General features: G+C 50.3%; 2 protein-coding genes across 2 annotated transcripts in view; both read left to right on the forward strand.

The window, feature by feature from the left end:
- Window positions 1–5,029: 5,029 nt before the first annotated feature.
- Window positions 5,030–9,589, forward strand: LOC120656254 (glycerophosphodiester phosphodiesterase GDPDL3-like). Its single transcript, XM_039934291.1, has 9 exons — window positions 5,030–5,423; window positions 6,156–6,449; window positions 6,645–6,757; window positions 6,840–7,338; window positions 7,561–7,599; window positions 7,685–7,972; window positions 8,104–8,243; window positions 8,431–8,917; window positions 9,029–9,589. The coding sequence occupies exons 1-9, from the start codon at window positions 5,312–5,314 to the stop codon at window positions 9,292–9,294; spliced, it is 2,238 nt and encodes a 745-aa protein (XP_039790225.1). The 5' UTR covers window positions 5,030–5,311; the 3' UTR covers window positions 9,295–9,589.
- Window positions 9,590–10,498: 909 nt separating this feature from the next.
- LOC120653601 overlaps window positions 10,499–17,389 on the forward strand; it is a gene marked incomplete at its 3' end in the record, with an annotated part of 32,148 nt that continues 25,257 nt past the window's right edge. Inside the window, 1 exon segment of the mRNA XM_039931308.1 lies at window positions 10,499–10,722. Coding sequence (XP_039787242.1) covers window positions 10,550–10,722 — 173 coding nt within the window.

Raw genomic sequence — 17,389 nt, forward strand, 5'->3', positions numbered from 1 at the left:
AATTTAATTGTCTCGTTGGTTCGAATTAAATTAGAGAGCAACAATATAAACTTTGCAGCGGAAACATGTAAAATTCTATTTTCAGAAGCAATACTATGGACTTTTATCTCTAAACAATGTACACGTTGGTGTAAAATTGAATAGAGATCAAACTATAAACAAATTCATACAAAAAACTATTGAAAAAGCTTCTGAAAAAATAGAAAAAACCAATTAAAACTTTCACTGTTCAAGCGGCCCGGGCGAGAATTCGGCCCGATCCACTCGGCGCGCACGGAGCTCGGGCCTTCGGCCCGACAGCCAACGGGCAGGCCACCAAAACAGCCCAACGCGGCGCCCCTCTTGGGCCGTATTCAGCCCGTTCGCCGCCGCGTCGCCCCTGACCGTCGGATCTGAATCCGACAGCCGCCAGCACGCCTCGCGCGACCAAAACCGGGCGACGCCGGCTCCCCCTGAACCCTAGCGGCATTTCTCCCTCCCCCTTCTCTCTCCACGCGCACGGCGGCGGCTCTCTGGGCGGAAGAGGGAGCGACCGGCGCCGCCGTCACCCCCTTCGCCGGCGCGCGCGCTCTCCCGTGCGGGAGCGCGCCGTCGTCGAGCGGGTTGGCGGTGGAGCCCTTTCCGGAGTACCCGCACGCGCGGAGTCCGGCTCTGTGCTGCTCGCCGACGAGCGGCGGAGCGGGTCCATCCCGTGCGCCGGCGTACCGGCGTCGCGGGTGCCCTTGATATGCTGGCGACCAGAGCCTAGGTAAGCCTCGCCGTCTATGTTCTTTGGCTAGGGTTAGGGTTTGCCACTTTTTCGATCCATGGCCGATTTTCAGTTTCTGTTCTTGATTTCTTTCGATTCGTCTTTGAATCATGCTTTCCCCTACTCGACGACTGATACCATTGTTAGCTTTAGGATCACACTAGTGCACGGATCAGTGAGGATTTCTCTATCTTTTATTGATCTGAGTATAAGAAGTACCTAGATCTACACAAGTACACACAGAGAGAAAGAGAGAGGGAGGGGTAGAGGACCTTCAGCGCCTGCAGAAGAGCTTGAGCCGGCCATCTCGGGTTCGTTGATGGAGATCCGCTCAAAGGCAGCGACGAGTGATGCAGCGAGGTCGTTGCCGGCGCGACGGTGTCGAGGACGATGGCAGCGACGGCGGGATGGAGCTGGCGGTGATGAAAACGATGAAGGTGGGGCTTCCCGTTGCTCCAGCGCTCCCTCTAGATCGGTTAGGGTTTTGGGGATGTGGGTGAGGGTGCTAGCGGCGCGGCGAACCTCGTGCCGTGTGCCCGGCCCTTCACCCCCTTTTAATCTAGCGCTGTACAGCAGGGGCCCACCAACCATTAAGGGTTGGACGCCCTCGATCAAGGCGCAGATCAAGGGCCTAAAAGATCGTTGGGCTTATTTAGTAGGAGATCAATCTAACAACTCTTACCTTCACCGCTCGCCGGCTCGCCGCAGAAATAAAGAAACGACATCTCCTAGTGTATTTTCTGTCCGCAACGGGAAAATTCAACAAATACGGTCGCTGTGGCACCGTATTACTATTATTTTTTCGAAATGGCAGTCGAGGTTCGTACGGCAGCTGCAGATTTGCGACGCCACCTGGCAACCGAATTCATATAAGCTTTGCACCGCGTTGGGGATGGTCACACAAGATCTTCAACGAAGCGCGAGCGACTCTACCAGAGGCACTCTGCCGCGCCAAATGGACACCCAGCTAAAAACCTCCTTGATTTGCTTAAAAAAAACTCCTTGATTTGCTTGATTCGCGTTGGTGTGGAATGGAACTATGGAAGTAACAAGCTCCACACGCTGATAGCACGAGTCTAAATATTAGAAAACAATGGTCCTCGCCAAAAAAAAGCAAGGGTAAATATCGAAATGTAATTGGCACGAACCCAATCTTTCATCTCTCTCTTTTTTTGTTTATTTCAGAGGTCACGACTCACGTGCCTCACTGCTCATAGACTATTATCTTGAATCGCCGTGGCTCGTGTGCCCCGCTGCTCAGCCTAGCATCGGATCCCGGGAAAAAAAAAAACGAACCAGTCGAGACCAGGACGCACTCCGGGCCTCCAACTGCACGTTTGTAACCAACCAGATCCAAACCCCCTGTCGCGCTAGGGGAGAAACAGGAAAACGCCGGGCACGCTGCTGTGCTGCCGCCCTTATCCTGTGGGGGTGTAGTGTAGCCGGGTAGCCGGAGATGATGGGCAGTTTTTTCTTGTCCTGGGCGCCTGGCGGTAGCCTGCACGTGCGCCCGGAATAAAAATCACGGAGCAGTTTGGGCCAACGTGAGTACGTGACAGCGCCGTTCAAGGCAGCTGCTGCCGGCATTATTGTTAACGAGTACTCAGTCGTACTCCTACTTAACTCTAACCGCGCCCTAGCTCCTGAGGCAGCAGGCGCAGGAAAAATAATCTAATCGCCGTCATTAAATTAACCCCGTCGGTAGGCGGGTCGCGTCGTTCCCGTTACACCGGTCAATACTCCTGGGAATGGATTGGGCATAATCCAAATCCAATTGGATTTTGGCACTTGGACTTTATTGGATTTGGATCTAGTTGCATATGGACATTCATTTGAGTTGGGTGTGATAGGATTGGATTATGTTGGATAAAAAGTATAGGATAATTCAAATCTTATTGGACTAACGAAGGCAGCCGATGAACGTGAGGCACTAACGTCGAGGACGGAATGGTTGTCGCCTCCCCGGATCCCGCTCGGAAGGCCCTCTCACAGTCACAGGCGCGCACGACCGGCTACTCGCCGCGCACGCAGTCCTCGACTCCAAGCACGCGGGCGCGCACGACCGGCGGCTCTCCGCGCACGCCGTCCTCGACTCCAGTGTGGGGTGCGCACGACTGGCGCCTTTCCGCGCACGCCGTCCCCGACTCCAAGCGCGCACAACCGGCAGCTCGCCGTCGCCGCACACGCCGTCCTCGATTCCAAGCATGCGCTCGGCTTCTGCGACCGGTCCATGATCTGGCTAGCCAGCTGCAACCCGCTCTGGAAGACCTTGCGGACTGGTGCCATGCGGCGACACGCGCTAGCTGTCTGGGAGTAGAAGGTGCGAATCGTAGTGGCCTACCTCCGCGGCCACGCCGGCGTACGTGGAGGCGGACGTTAAGGAAGCGGGAAGCCGTGTATGGCAGCGTGATCAACCTCGTCGCGAGCGTGCTCTTCTCCGTGAACGTCGTCGACGTCCGCGCAAGCGCACCGCCGCAGAGCCTGCAAGCGCTTATGACAGTGCTCATCTCGTTAAGGCATAAATTGGATTTGTTGGATGGATAGTTATGTAATTTAGATTGGATTGGACAGGATTGGATGATGAGGACAATCTATCTGGACTGGATTGGAGGATAGCGTGATATCAGTTGGATATCGTTAGTTGGATTTTGGATGATGATCCATTTCCAGGAGTACCGGTCAACCGCCCGTTGGCTGAGCTGATGCGCGCGAGCACAGGGCACGGGCTCAGGGCTCCCGGCGGGATCCCAGGCCCGGCTCGCCGTCGCCGAGCCATCCAGCACCATCCACGGCGCGGCGGACCGCGCTGCCGGGCGGCGGCGCAGCAGCCCAGAGCAGAGCACGACGCGGCTGTGCCTCCACGAGACCGCACGAGTCCACGTGCGCGCCGTCCCGTTTGGCAGCAGGCGCGCGGGGCCCAGGAGACAGACAGAGGGGCGCGGAGACGGAGCAGCGGATCGCGGCTGGGAACGCGTATGTTACGGCGGAGACGGGACGGGGCGGGGCGGGACATGACCCCCGCGGCCACGGGCCACAGCCTATGATGAGCATGAGGTATGATGATGATACGATCCGGTCCGGGTCACATGCCATCTTTTATTGCCCTCGGAAGAACCATAAATCGGCACAGGCACGGGCCCCCTGCACGAGCCGGCCTCGCGTCCCCCACACCCTGGTCGATAGTTCACCACCAGCTGTTTCACTGGGAGTCAAAGGCTGTGACTAGAAATTTGGACATGGATTTTTTCTGAAAAAAAAAATAGATTTTTGGACATGTATTCCCAAGCACATCTCTGATAGTTTGATGCTTAGCAAGGTGGCAACTACTCTAAACTGACAAATCGCCACTCCCCCATGATTTCGAAACATGGGTTTGTACTTTCGAACACCATGCTGGTAATGTGATCTTTTCCGCATACCATCTTACCTTAGCTGCCAATCGTCCCAAACAAACATTATTCTCATCCAACTTTGGCAACTTCTTCATTGAAAGAAGTGTTTTTTTTTTCACTTCTTCATAATACTGTGCAACTTTCATAATATGAGATGAGATGCATATTGTTTTGAAAAATAGAAGAAAAATTATTATTAAGTAAATACAGGATATCTGAATATAATTCAGAAAATATTACTCATTATACTGTGATTTTTCCGCGAGCACATCATACCATGATTTATGGTGTATATATGCCAGAACTAAGTAGGCTTTAACTAGACCTGCTTTATGTCTAGTTGTCTACGACGGTGTTTTTGCATTTTTACGAGTACGTATAGTTAAAAATTATGCCAAACTATTTGTCACTCAGAACTTTACATAGAAGAAATATAAGCTTTAGTTTCGGACACATGAATTTAGGAAAAGATTCAAAATTTAAGGGTATTTCCTGTCTTTTTTTTGAAAGGAGGCATTTCCTTTCTTGAAAGTCGATACATGGTCTCAACAAGCTCAAGCGAGTCAGCACTTTCTTCGAACAAATTTATTTGTTGGCCTATGCAGTCGCATCCATCAAAACTAGATGTACATACCATCATTTACCTTTCTACCCCCCCTCCCCCTTCGGAACTACGCAAGCTCAGATTTCTCAAATCGTGCACATCACAAACATCACCGGGAAAACGTCAAACTTAAAAAATGGGGAAAACATACGATTTCAAAGAAGAAAACTAAAAAAATAACACAAACATCGTTTTTTTTTGGGGAATGGTTGGGACCGACTCGGGAGCAGCTCACAGACGATTCTCTGACCACCTTCCCCTCTCCCAGGCTCCCCTGACCCTGATGCCACCTTCTCCTCCCCCATCACACACGGGACACAGCTCAGCAGCATCATCGCATCGCGCCCCCGTCTCCATTTCTCTGTCTCTCTCCCGGTCTTAAAAATCCAACGCGGCCGCCGGACGCGCATTGCTCTTCCTCCCTGCCTGGTTCGTCTCCCCGCCCCCACTTCCCCCTGCTCCTCCCCTTCTTCCCCGGGGGCCGGGCGTTCTTGGAGCCGGAGGTTCTGGAGTTGCTGCTGCTGCTGCCGACGCTGCTGGCGGTGGTCCCGTAGCTGGCGGTTCGCAATGGGGAGGAGCAGCCGCGCCTGCTCCGTCCTTGGCTCTGCCCTGCTCCTCCTCCTGCTCTCGCTCGGCTCCGCCGCCGCGCAGAAGGGCTCCACCTGGAAGACCCTGAGTGGTAAGCTCGATTCGCTGCGCCTCACGTCCTTTCTTGCAAGTTCCGCAGCATGTGCGTATGTGATCTGTCGATCTGGGCCGATTTGCTGCTACTCGTCGCATAAAGATCAGTTTTTTTCTTGGAAACTGCAAATTTGGTTTTGTCATGCTGTTTGGGCTGGATCTTTAGGACGAGAACAGGTTGGATGCGCATTTTTTTTCTATTGGAGCTCAAGCTTCTATTTTCTTAAAATAGTTTTGCTGGTCATCAGTGCTCTTTGGGGAACTAGATTTCTGATTGGAAGCTTGGGGCCGGCCATGATGCTTACCTTTTACTTTCTAGAAAATTTCCACGGTAGCCTTTCCAGCTGAATGACATTTGGTTAGAATACGTTAGCAACCTCTTCGGGATTATCTTACATAACCATGCTCGAGTACAAAAGCCTATGAAAGCAATCATTTTCACTCTTTAAGTGAGAAATACCAATACGTGTGAAATAACTAGCTGTAGGCATTTTACTATTCATTCGGTTGGTTGCTTGTGGCCCATAGGGATTGTTTGTTGCGAGAAGAGTGGATCACTTATTCACTTCGATGGATATGGATTCGAGCTTGATTTCACTCTTAACAGAGATAATGGCCGGTAATCTGAGAGGGTCATGCGTGTTGGCCGTCTGGTAATTTGGGCTTTCTCTTACCTGCTGTGGCAGTGCGTTCCTCAAGCCTAACACTAACAATCATCTCATTGTTTCAGGCAAGGCTCCAGCAATTATTGCCAAGGGCGGGTTCTCAGGCCTTTTTCCAGATTCCAGTGGTCTTGCTTATCAGTTTGTTGGATTTGCTAGCTCTCCTGACACAGCTATCTCGTGCGATGTTTGGCTGACCAAGGATGGAACTGGCATCTGCCTTCCAAATATAAATATGGATAACTGTACCACAATATCCGATCATTTCCCACAGGGGAAGAAGACCTACAATGTTAATGGTGTGTCTACAGCAGGATGGTTCTCTGTGGACTTTACAAGCGCTGATCTGCAAAATGTAACCTGTAAGTACAATCACAAACTTGTACTTCGCTAATGTCTTGAGCATTTAGATCTTCTGAAGTGTAATAGACTAATAGCTCTTTTTTTCTTCTGTGTACATTGGAAGAAAAACATTCAGATGTCTGTGCATATAATCTTATACTGTTACTTTACCAATGAACCTGTCTTGCTTGTCTAACTCAGTTTGTTATTTACAGTGAAGCAATCAATCTTGTCCCGTCCGTATTACTTTGATGGTTTATTGCCAATAGTTCCTGTTGAAGCTGCTTTGTCCCAATTTAAGATCCCTGCTGTTTGGTTAAATGTGCAGGTAGGATTCAAACTTAACCACTTGCATTGAACTACAAATTAGGATTTCTCTCACCTAAACATTTGTTTTCTGCACATTGCAGCTTGACAGTTTCTACAGCCAGTTTAAGCTCAACATGAGAAGCTATATCCTATCTCTAACAAAACAATACATCGTTGACTACATCTCATCACCTGAAGTGAACTTCCTCACCAGCATATCTGGAAGAGTTAGCAAGAAGACAAAGCTTGTGTTCCGATTTCTTGATGAACGCTCTATTGAGCCATCTACAAACCAGACATATGGTTCAATGTTGAAAAATCTAACATTTGTCAAGACTTTTGCTTCTGGAATACTTGTCCCTAAAAAGTATATCTGGCCTGTCACACCAGATAATTATTTGCTGTCCTATACTTCAGTCGTTGATGATGCTCATAAAGCAGGGCTAGAAGTCTATGCTGCTGGTTTTGCAAATGACTTTGCTATCAGCTACAACTACAGCTATGATCCATTGGCAGAATACCTTTCCTTCGTTGATAATGGTGCCTTCTCTGTTGATGGTGTATTGTCTGATTTCCCTATTACCCCTTCAGAGGCAGTCGGTGAGTTCCCTTTAATCCTTTCTTTATGATGCAATAAGGAAATATTTGCTGGCCACTTCATGTAATCAACCTGGCGTATTTGTCAGCTTGATATTTCATTTAGAATAGTTTGATTATAATAGTGGTCCACTTTTCAACTTTCCCAAGCATCTTCAAACAAGTTGGAAGAAGTAGTATGGATCATGGCTTTCTCTAGTCTTGATTCCTTTTTTATCCGTGCAGGTTGCTTTAGTAACCTTAACAACAGCAAGATACATCATGGTATGCTTGCTTCCTTTGTCAGATATGTTTAACTTAACCCATTTAATAATGTTACTGAACTTCAGCTTTCACATTGATGTTGCAGCTAAACCTCTAGTAATCTCTCACAATGGTGCCAGTGGTGACTACCCAGACTGCACTGACCTAGCTTACCAAAAGGCAGTTGCTGATGGTGCGGATGTCATTGACTGTCCTGTTCAAGTGACCAAAGATGGCATACCAATTTGCATGAGTTCCATTGACCTGATGGATGTTACTACTGTTGCAAAATCACAATTTGCCTCGCCAGCAGTTACCATAACAGATCTTAAGCCTGTTCCTGGAGTCTTTACTTTCAACCTCACTTGGGATGATATTTCGAAGAACCTGAGTCGTAAGTCTATCTGACCTCTTTTTTGTTTCTTGTTCTACAACTGATTACCTAGTGAGCTACCAAAGGCCCATCTGTGATCTTTCTACAATTGTTGTGCATTTGTTTTGAGATTGACATTTTCGTATTTACAGCCATGATATCAAACCCACTGAGCAAGTTCCAACTATATAGAAATCCAAGAAACAAGAATGCCGGGAAGTTTATGAGACTATCAGACTTTTTGGCCTTTGCAAAAGATAAGGATTTGTCTGGAATCATGATCACTGTAGAGGTAAGAATTTAATAACACATGCTGGGTTATAGCTAGTATGAACCTAATTTGAGTGACATTTAGCTAAATCGTGGTGCTGGCTTTTAAATGGCTTGGCTTTACAGTTCCATAACTCCAGTGATGACACAAAGATCAGTCCCCTTTCAGCACTTCATCCAAAGTTTTATTCCCTTTTCGTTTTTTGCAGCGTGCTGCATTCATGGCAGAGAAGCTTGGATTTGGTGTGGTAGATGCAGTGATCAAAGCCCTTGATGACTCTGGTTACAGCAAACAGACTACCCAGAAAGTTATGATCCAGTCAACGAACAGCTCAGTTCTAGTGAAGTTCAAGCAGGAAACCAAGTATGACCTTGTCTACATGATCGAGGAAGATGTCAGAGATGCTGCGCCTTCCTCCCTTGCAGACATCAAGAAGTTTGCTAGTGCTGTTTCTGTCAGCACCAAATCCATTTTCCCAACGACCAATCAATTCTTGACAAACCAGACCAATAATCTCGCTACATCCCTTCAATCTTCTGGCCTCCCAGTTTATGTTTATCTGCTCATGAATGAGTTCGTTTCTCAACCATATGACTTTTTCTCAGACGCCACCGCACAGATCAATGGTTATGTGCAAGGTGCTAAAGTTGATGGAGTCATCACAGATTTCCCTGGGACTGCTCACAGATACAAATGTATGTTCTTGATTACATTTTCATGTATTACCTTATCCTTAGCATTTCAGATCCATGTAATTGTCACTGAATTTGTTGCTAACCTCGTGCATTGAATTTTAATTTCTGCAGCGAACTCTTGCATGGGAAAGAATGCACCGGACTTTATGCGGCCTGCGCAGCCAGGGGGCATCCTTTCAGTCATGGACCCAGGTGCTCAGCCGCCAGCGGCAGCCCCAATGCCGCTCTTGACAGACTCTGACGTTGCAGAACCACCCCTACCTCCGGTCAGCAACGCCACCACAGCTTCGACGCCTTCCCATGCTGGCCTCAGAGTGAAGACCGATGTCTCCATCCTCATCACATTGCTGATGCTATGTGCTTCTCTCCTGATTTGAAGATAGTCCTGCACATGCGGCATGGGGCGTTAGAGCTCGAATGAATTCATATCGAGTTGCTAATAGCTATTCTTTCCACCACTTCTATGTAGCAATTCTTTTTTTGTTTTGTTTTGCGGAATTTGGGGGATGTGGATGTTCAGCTTGATACCTCGACGGTGGCACTTGTGTGTGCTGCTCGTAGCAACATTTTGGTACATATGTGTGGTGATACATTGTTCGGTGTTCAGGTCACCTTTTTCCCTGCCTGCCCTTTGAATTCTCATTGTTATGATTCACATTTCACTTAGGTCCCGTTTCGATACTAAGAATTGGAAAAATCTGGATTCTGTTTCCATTCGTCAGTGAATCAAAATCAGCAGTAATTGAATTTAAGTTTCAAGTATTCCTGTTTGGTAACACTTGGAATTATAAGAAATAAATCTGAACTCTCCGTGTCCACCGTGTGTGATGGAAGAAAATCAATCGGAAGCTCCTTTGGAACCAGATCGCAATAGACTGCAATGTAAAATCCAAACGAAATGATTTAGATTAGCACGAACTAGCAGGTATGAGATCTCACAGCATGTGATGGAGCAGGCGCACAGCATCGCACATCAAAATTGCGCATGGCGAGAAAGGCGGACGCTGATGATGGCGGAGTCGCCGGCAAGCAAGACACGAGATCATCTGAGGGAAGGGGAGGGCCTCATCATCTGGTTCGAGAAGGCCGGCGTCGTGTGCGGGAACAGCAGTGGCGAGAAATCCGTCGAGGCACGAGAACACGGGAAATTCCACACGAATGACGGGGCGTGGGGGTGGAATCAGAGCCTAGTAGAGATCAGACAACTTGGAATTTCAGATGGAAACTCTGATTTTGATTCTACGGAAAGTTAGCCAAACACATTTGTGGAAATCCGTTTCCAATTCCGCAATTCTTGCCCCAATTGAAGGGATCCAGAACTGAGCAATCATCATGATTTATTCAGTCGTTCTTATCTTCAATTTGTATAGATGTAAATAAATTGGACTATGAAATGCTCATAGGAAATTTGGTCTGGAGCAGGCAGTGATGCCTCAATTCTAGGTTGTGCAACGAGTATTTGTTTGTTAAGATGCACGACAGCATGAGTTACCTAGCAACCGTCAATCCGCATCCAACGGCTGGACATCACCATCACCCTCCATCGGGACGCGAGCGATGCTGCGTTCACTGCATACCGTGGGTTGCGCGAGTGGCCACGGTTGCCGCAGCCAGCCGCCGTGCCCGCCGCCCATGGCGCCTGCCGCCTCGACGCCGGCGACGGCCACGGCCGTGTACGTGGCGGCGGTGCCGCTGCGGGCGCCCAAGGGCCCCGGCCAGCTGCTGGTGTCGGTGGGCTACTCGCTGGGCCTGTGGGACCTGCAGCACTTCATGGTGGTCCTCCGGCCCGACCCGCCCGGACGCAGGCGCTGGTTGAAACGATCCGGGTTTTCAAAAAAAGAACTCGAATCCCTGTGTCGTCGTAATAGTCTTTGGATCAATAGCTATCACATACAGAACTCATTTCAGACAGTTGTAAGGATCGATGGACCAAGAGAGGGGGTGAATTGGGCCTTTTTCAATTTCTAAAACAAGGTAAAGCAACCTTAGCCTATGCAATACTAGTAGGGCACCAATTCACCAACCGGATAACTAAGCTACCTACACAAGCTAAGAGAGATAAAAACAAAGTAAAGCCTAGCAAGGTAGAGCTAAGTTATGATCTCTAAGTCAAGCACATGAGTAAATTGCATGAAAGAAAATGCTTGAATAAAGAGAGTGGACAAGAGACGACCGGATTTTTTCCCGTGGTGTCGATGTGTTGGCACACACCACTAGTCCACGTTGTGACACTCACTAAGAGTCTTGTCACCTCCCATGTCACCGAGACTTGGGCGCTCACTAAGAGTCTCCGTTCACCATCCCGGCGTGGTGGAGCTCAAGCCACATGCAATCTTCTTCTCCGGGCTCCCACAATCCTTGGCAAGCTCCGCGAAAAACACCCCGATCACCAAGATCGCCTAGGTGATGCCAATCACCAAGAGTAACAAGCTAAGGCCTTCACTTGAGCAAGAACCGATCACCAAGAACGGATGCACACTAGCTTTTCTCTACTCAAGTCCTTAATCTTACTTCTTGATTGATTGAATGCACAAGTATGTGAATGATGAAGCTCAATGTGGCTCTTGACTATAGTATGAGTGTATGGATGTTGCCTGGTGTCAAGAGTGGGCGAAATGACCCATTGGAGGGGTATATATAGGCAGCTCACACAAATAGAGCCGTTGGAGAAAAGCTGCCAGAAAACTGCGTAGCGCCGGTTAATCCGACGTCCCTCCATTTGTCATCGTCGGTTTAACCGGTGAATGTAAACTGCCTCTTCTGAAAACTAGCCGTTACAACTTGGGCAGATTGACCGACGTACCATCGGTTTAACCGGTGAGTGTAGTTGTCCACTGATCCACTGAAAAACCAAGTCTCTGGACAACTGCACCGACGTTAACTCAAACCTATCGTCGGTTTAACCGGTGAGTACAACTTTTGAATTCCTCTGAAAAACCATCTCACTGGTCAATTGCACCGACGTCTTGATTTAAACAGCGTCGGTTTAACCGGTGTATAGAACTTGAAATACCCTGGAAAAACCAACTCTGGACTAATGCACCGACGTTAATTTCAAACACGTCGGTTTAACCGGTGTATTGAATTTGTCCAGACTCTGCTGACTTCGTTTAACCGACGTATAGAAAATTGAGAGCGTCGGTTAAACCGGTGTATAGACTTTTTCTGATTTTGTCTTTTCTGATTTGAGTCTTGAATGAAATCCAAATATTCTTGAGATATAGTTTGAGAACCACTTATTTGAACTTCTAGAAACCTGAGTGACCATAGTGTGCATCCATTTTCAAATGACCATGTCCATGCTCAAGTTACTAAGCCTTAATCCCTCTTAATAGTGCGATCACTACAAAACTATAAAACCTATACTAACCTAAGTGTCCTTCTCAACCTTGTGACACTTAGGACTAGAAAGATCCTTAGCCTTGACATATATAAGTTGAAAACCGAGATCGCCTTTTAGAATAACCGAAATTGAGGGGCCTCTTTTGACATATGACCAAATGAGCGATAATGATCTATTAAGCTGCACAAACTCATTAGTCACAATAATGGTTGTCATTAATCACCGAAACATACCTTGAGGGCCTAGATGCTTACAATCTCCCCCTTTTTGGTGATTGATGACAACACAAACATAAATAATGAGAGAGCGAGAAAGATAAAGCAGGATAAACACAAGCAAACTCGAAAGCAGGACCAAAGAGCTCAACGGCTCAAACGAAATCCATAGATATGTCTCAAAGAACGGCATACTCAAGCGACAAATGTACATATCCATGAATTAACACCAAATGTGATACAAAGAATCAAAGTCATGATAACTACGAGCTCTCTCTAGCTCTACCCTCCCCCTAACTCTGGTGCTCCCCCTAACACCTCTCCCCCTTTGGCATCAAAGCACCAAAAGGCGAGCTACGGGTCGTGCTGTCGTGGTACGGCGACGAAGCGGTCCGGATCGTCGTCGTCGGACGGAGAACTCTCACCCTCAGTGACAGACGGAAGCTGCTGGTCTGGGTCTGAGCTCACTGGGGGAGTAACTGTCGTGGAGGCTCTCGTGCTGGCACTGCCTGGTAGAGGGTCCGTAGAAGTCGTAACCGGGTCAGCAGAAGAAGTATCAATATCTGAAGAGGTGACTGCTGAGGCTGCCGGCTGCGTCGACTGTGGAAGCAGGGACTCCTCTACTGCTCCTCCCCCTGAAGGTGCTGCCTGAAGTGAGGAAGGGAGGGCGACCGACTGAACCGCTGACGGTGAGTCCTGAAAGAGTGTGGTCGCCGGCAGTGGTGAAAAGAGCGGACGACCGGCAGACCCAAATAGTGCTGACATCGAGAACGTGGTCTCCGGTGTCGCTGTAGTAGCTGGGGCTGCAGTAGGGGCTGGAGGAGGAGGAGCTGGTGTGACGGCAAGCTGAGGTGCTCCTACACCCTGAAGTCCGGGCTGCTGCTGCTGTGGGGCGAGTCTGGTGTGAGAGTAAAGCTGGGAGATCATCCCGAACATCGCCATCATGCCCTGCTGCATCTGCTGGAACTGAGCGTCTGTCCTCTGTGAAACTCTGTCAATGAGGCCGACAAAATGCTCCTCTGTCGCTGCACGCTCTCGGGCTGCCTCTCTCTGAATAGCAGCAAGCTGAGCCTCATGGGCTCTCCTGGCCTCCTCCTGTGCAAGCCTGTCCTCTCTCTGCTGAGTCACGAGCTGCTGTAGAAGTGCGGTGAGCTCGGACGGCTGAGACACCTGAGACTCAGAGACTGTAGCAGGTGCTGGTGACTCTGGAGCTGGCTCTCTAGACCCCCCTGCCTCGTGGTCGTGACTAGCTGGGGCTGCTGCAGGGAAGTACTCTACGTCCTCGGAGGAGTCTGACTCAAGCTCAGACCAGTGTATCTCATCGTCTCCTCCGGGAAGCTGTGCCTCGGCGGCAAGCAGTGCCTCGTCCTCCTGTGCCACACGGGCCTGTGCCTCTGGTGACAACTGCGCCATGGCAGCTCTCTCTGCCTGTCTGCCCCTCCTCCGGTCCTGTGGAGCTGTCGGTCGGTAAACTGGGAACCGGGGAGCCTCGTCGTGACGGTAGGGAGCGCTGATGGGTGACTCTGCTGACACAATCATAGAACATATATAGCTGATCCAGTGTGCAAAGGGAAACTGTCGCACCACACCCATCCCGTCTATGATCACATCCTCTATCTCAGCCAGAATAAAGTCAACTATGTCAAACGGCTCGTGAGTGAGGATGTGTAGAAGCAGGAGCTGCTGCAGTCCTGTAAACCCCTCTGGGTAGCCACTCCTCGATAGCAAAGTCCTCCGGAGTGCCATGTGTACTGCGTATGCCTCTGGGGTCAGCGGGCTGGGAACTCTGGCGTAGGAGGTTGGGAACGGCTGGCGGAAATACTGAGAGATCGCCTCATGAGAAAGTGCAATCCCGCCAATCATCGCTCTGCGCGGTGGATCTGCATCTCCGTAAACCATCTCATGCAGGGAGACGTCAACTAAGTCAACTCCGAGAATCCCTGCTATCGTCGCTCTCGACAAACCAAAGACCTGGCCTCCATAAACAAAGTGTACTGCTCGACGCTCGGGAGCAATCCAGGCCGTGGCATAGAAGACTCTGACCCAGTCCTCGATATACCTGTTCTGCTCAATCTGGAGTAACCTGGGCAGGCCCCTGAAGTGAGCGAAGTGCTCTCTGACATCTGCTCCCCCTGCGGCTGTCCTCAGAGACACCCAGTCAAGCACTCTGTGCGGGAAGATCCTGTGACCCCGCCTCTGGTAGGTCTCGTAGAAACTGGCCTGAAGAAGCGTCCAGAACCTACGGTCGACTCGACTGTCACGGGTCACGGGGAACCAGTCCTCCTCCTGAACACTCCACCTGAGCCTCTTGACCTTCGCCGCATTGGCCTTGGTCAAGTTCTGGAGCAGCACTGTAACATCCCGAAAATTGACTAAAATAAATCATGCGCTAAAGTTGTGTTTCGTCGTTGAGCTCGAGATCCTTCTAAATCCCTAAACCCCAAATCCCGAGATTATTTCTCTGTCCCGAACATCCGTTGTCCCATCCTCCTCTGCGCGCGACGCGCGCGTGGCCGACCAGCCGTAGACCACGCCGCGAATCCCGCCTGCACTCGACGCACGCGACCGTCGCGCGTGGCAGGCCGGGGCGCATCGCGTCGGCGCGAATCCTGCTCTTCCTCTCTCTCTTTTTCTTTTCTTTTTCCCATTTTCTTTTTCTCTTTTCTTTTCTCTCTCCTTCCTCCTACCCCGTGCGCTCGGCCCCCTCCCTCTCTGCTCCCGTGCGCCGCCCGGCCGCACTGCCCCTCCCCGCTCCCGGTCGCTCTGCTCCGCACGCGCCCGCAGGGGCAGTCCCGCGCCCCGGCCGCCCGCTGCTCACCGCGCACACCGCCCCCGGGGCATGCCCACGCGAACGCCCGCGCACACGCAGGCCCGGGGCTCACCACAACACCGGCCGCGGAGACGAGCCACGCCTCCGCCCGTGAGTGCTCACACCACCACCTCCCTACTCCCTGTTCCCGCGCGTTACAAGGCAACCCCGCGACCCGAGCCGTGCGCGCGCCCACGCCACGCCGCGGCGCCGACCGAACCACGCCGCCGGTCCCACTCGCCCGTACTCGCCCACAGCACCGGCGACCTCCGCACAGCGCCGCCTGCGACGGTTGACGCCTGCGCCGAGGCGTCGCATCACCTCGTCGCCCGCACGCAAGCGCGCCCCGCCGTTGACGCGCCGCCAGTGCTGCACAGCGCCCGTGTCGCCGCTCGCCGGCGCGCCCTCCCCTCAACCGACCTAGCTCGCCTATAAAAGGCACCCCGACGCCGCTTCACCACCCCGTGCCACCCTCCCCGAGCTCACTAACACCGCCACCGGAGTAGCCAGCGCCGCCGCCGCTCCAATTCACTCGCTCCTCTGTTTTTCCCCAAAAGCAGAGCCACTCCGTCGATCTCCTCGCCCAGATCATCTTAGTCCGATTCCCTTCGAGGTGAGCACCTCCCGACCATCCTCGACCAGCGCCAATCCACGCCCCTCCCTATTTCTGCCTGCGCTGAGCTCTCCACGAGCTCCCAGTCGCCATGACCATGGCCGCCGCGGCCGCCGTAGCCCACCTCCATCTCCCATGCCCGGACCTACCAAAATAGAACCTCCTCGTCCTCCTCTACCTCCCCATGCCCTCGGCTTTGAGAATGGAGGCCGGTAGCGCCGTTCCCGTGGAGCTCAGGGAGCTCGGGCATGCTGCCATGGCGTCGTGGCCAGGGAGAAGAATGCGACCTGTTATGTTCCTCTGTTGCCTCGTGAGCACGTGTGGGCTTGGTCGATTGTGGGTTAAGGCCCCGGATGCTGGGCCTCCCAGCCCAAATGCTCACGCCCACACACCCAAAAACTCACGCACTCCATTTCTATAAATTCCAATTTTCGGAATTTAATTAGAAGCCACCAAATACAAACCATATCTCCTCCATCCAAACTCCAATTCCATTGATTCTTTTTCCTACATTCCTATAAAATCATATACAAACCATTGTACCTATTTTTTTTTGTACAGTTCAGATATTTCCATAAATCATAATCAAGTCCTTTCCCTCCCACAAATAATTACAAACACATCCCTGAATCCCGGTTAGCCCCTAACCGCCTCTTTAACCAATCATTTCATGCGCCAAACGACCTCGGATCAACCTAAAACTTTACCACGCCTCTCATAACCTAATTTTGACCATGCCATTAGGAATCTACCCAAAAATATTACTCCGAACTCTATATCTTATGTGTTTTCGATTCGAGCTCGATGATAAATCTTTATTTTTTTTCTGTGTATTGATTGTGCGCTTGTTTGTGTGCGCTGTAGACCACGGAGTGAACGAAGGAGAGCCCGTCAACGAGACGTACTGTGAGCAGGAGAACGAGGACCAGTTCCGCGACCCCGAGCCCGAAGGACAGGACTTCCCCGAAGGCTTTGAAGATGGCAAGTTCAATCCCATCCTTTGATGCATGTTTCTGTCCTAGTTTTTATAAATACAACCCGATGGCCTGCTTTATAAAATTGCATATGTTTTACTTGCATGAAAACACGGTTGGATAGCCACCCCTTGATTTGTGATGACCATTCCTTGACCACCTAGATTAATGTCTGATTTTGTTTGGACGTTAATCGATATTAGAATGCTTAGGACTTTACTCATAATACTATTTGATTTATAAAGAAAATGTGTGCGTGTGGGAAGGGATAAAATGTGGATTTTCGAAAGATGAGTATGGGCGAGATGGACGGCATTTCTGTGTGATTTGCCGATTGGTGTGCTTATGCCTGTGTGGCTGGGCAAAGAAGGGAGATATCCATCTTGTCGCGTCTAAGGACCGAGTTGGTGTGTCATCTCACCTAACTCCACTATCGTGCAAACCACTCGACCGTTGTATGGGCAACGGCGTAGCATAAATCCCACTAGTTGGTGTGATAGCCATCAGGAGAGCTGAGA

Source organism: Panicum virgatum, chromosome 1N (assembly GCF_016808335.1).
Source record: "Panicum virgatum strain AP13 chromosome 1N, P.virgatum_v5, whole genome shotgun sequence".
NCBI lineage: Eukaryota > Viridiplantae > Streptophyta > Magnoliopsida > Poales > Poaceae > Panicum > Panicum virgatum.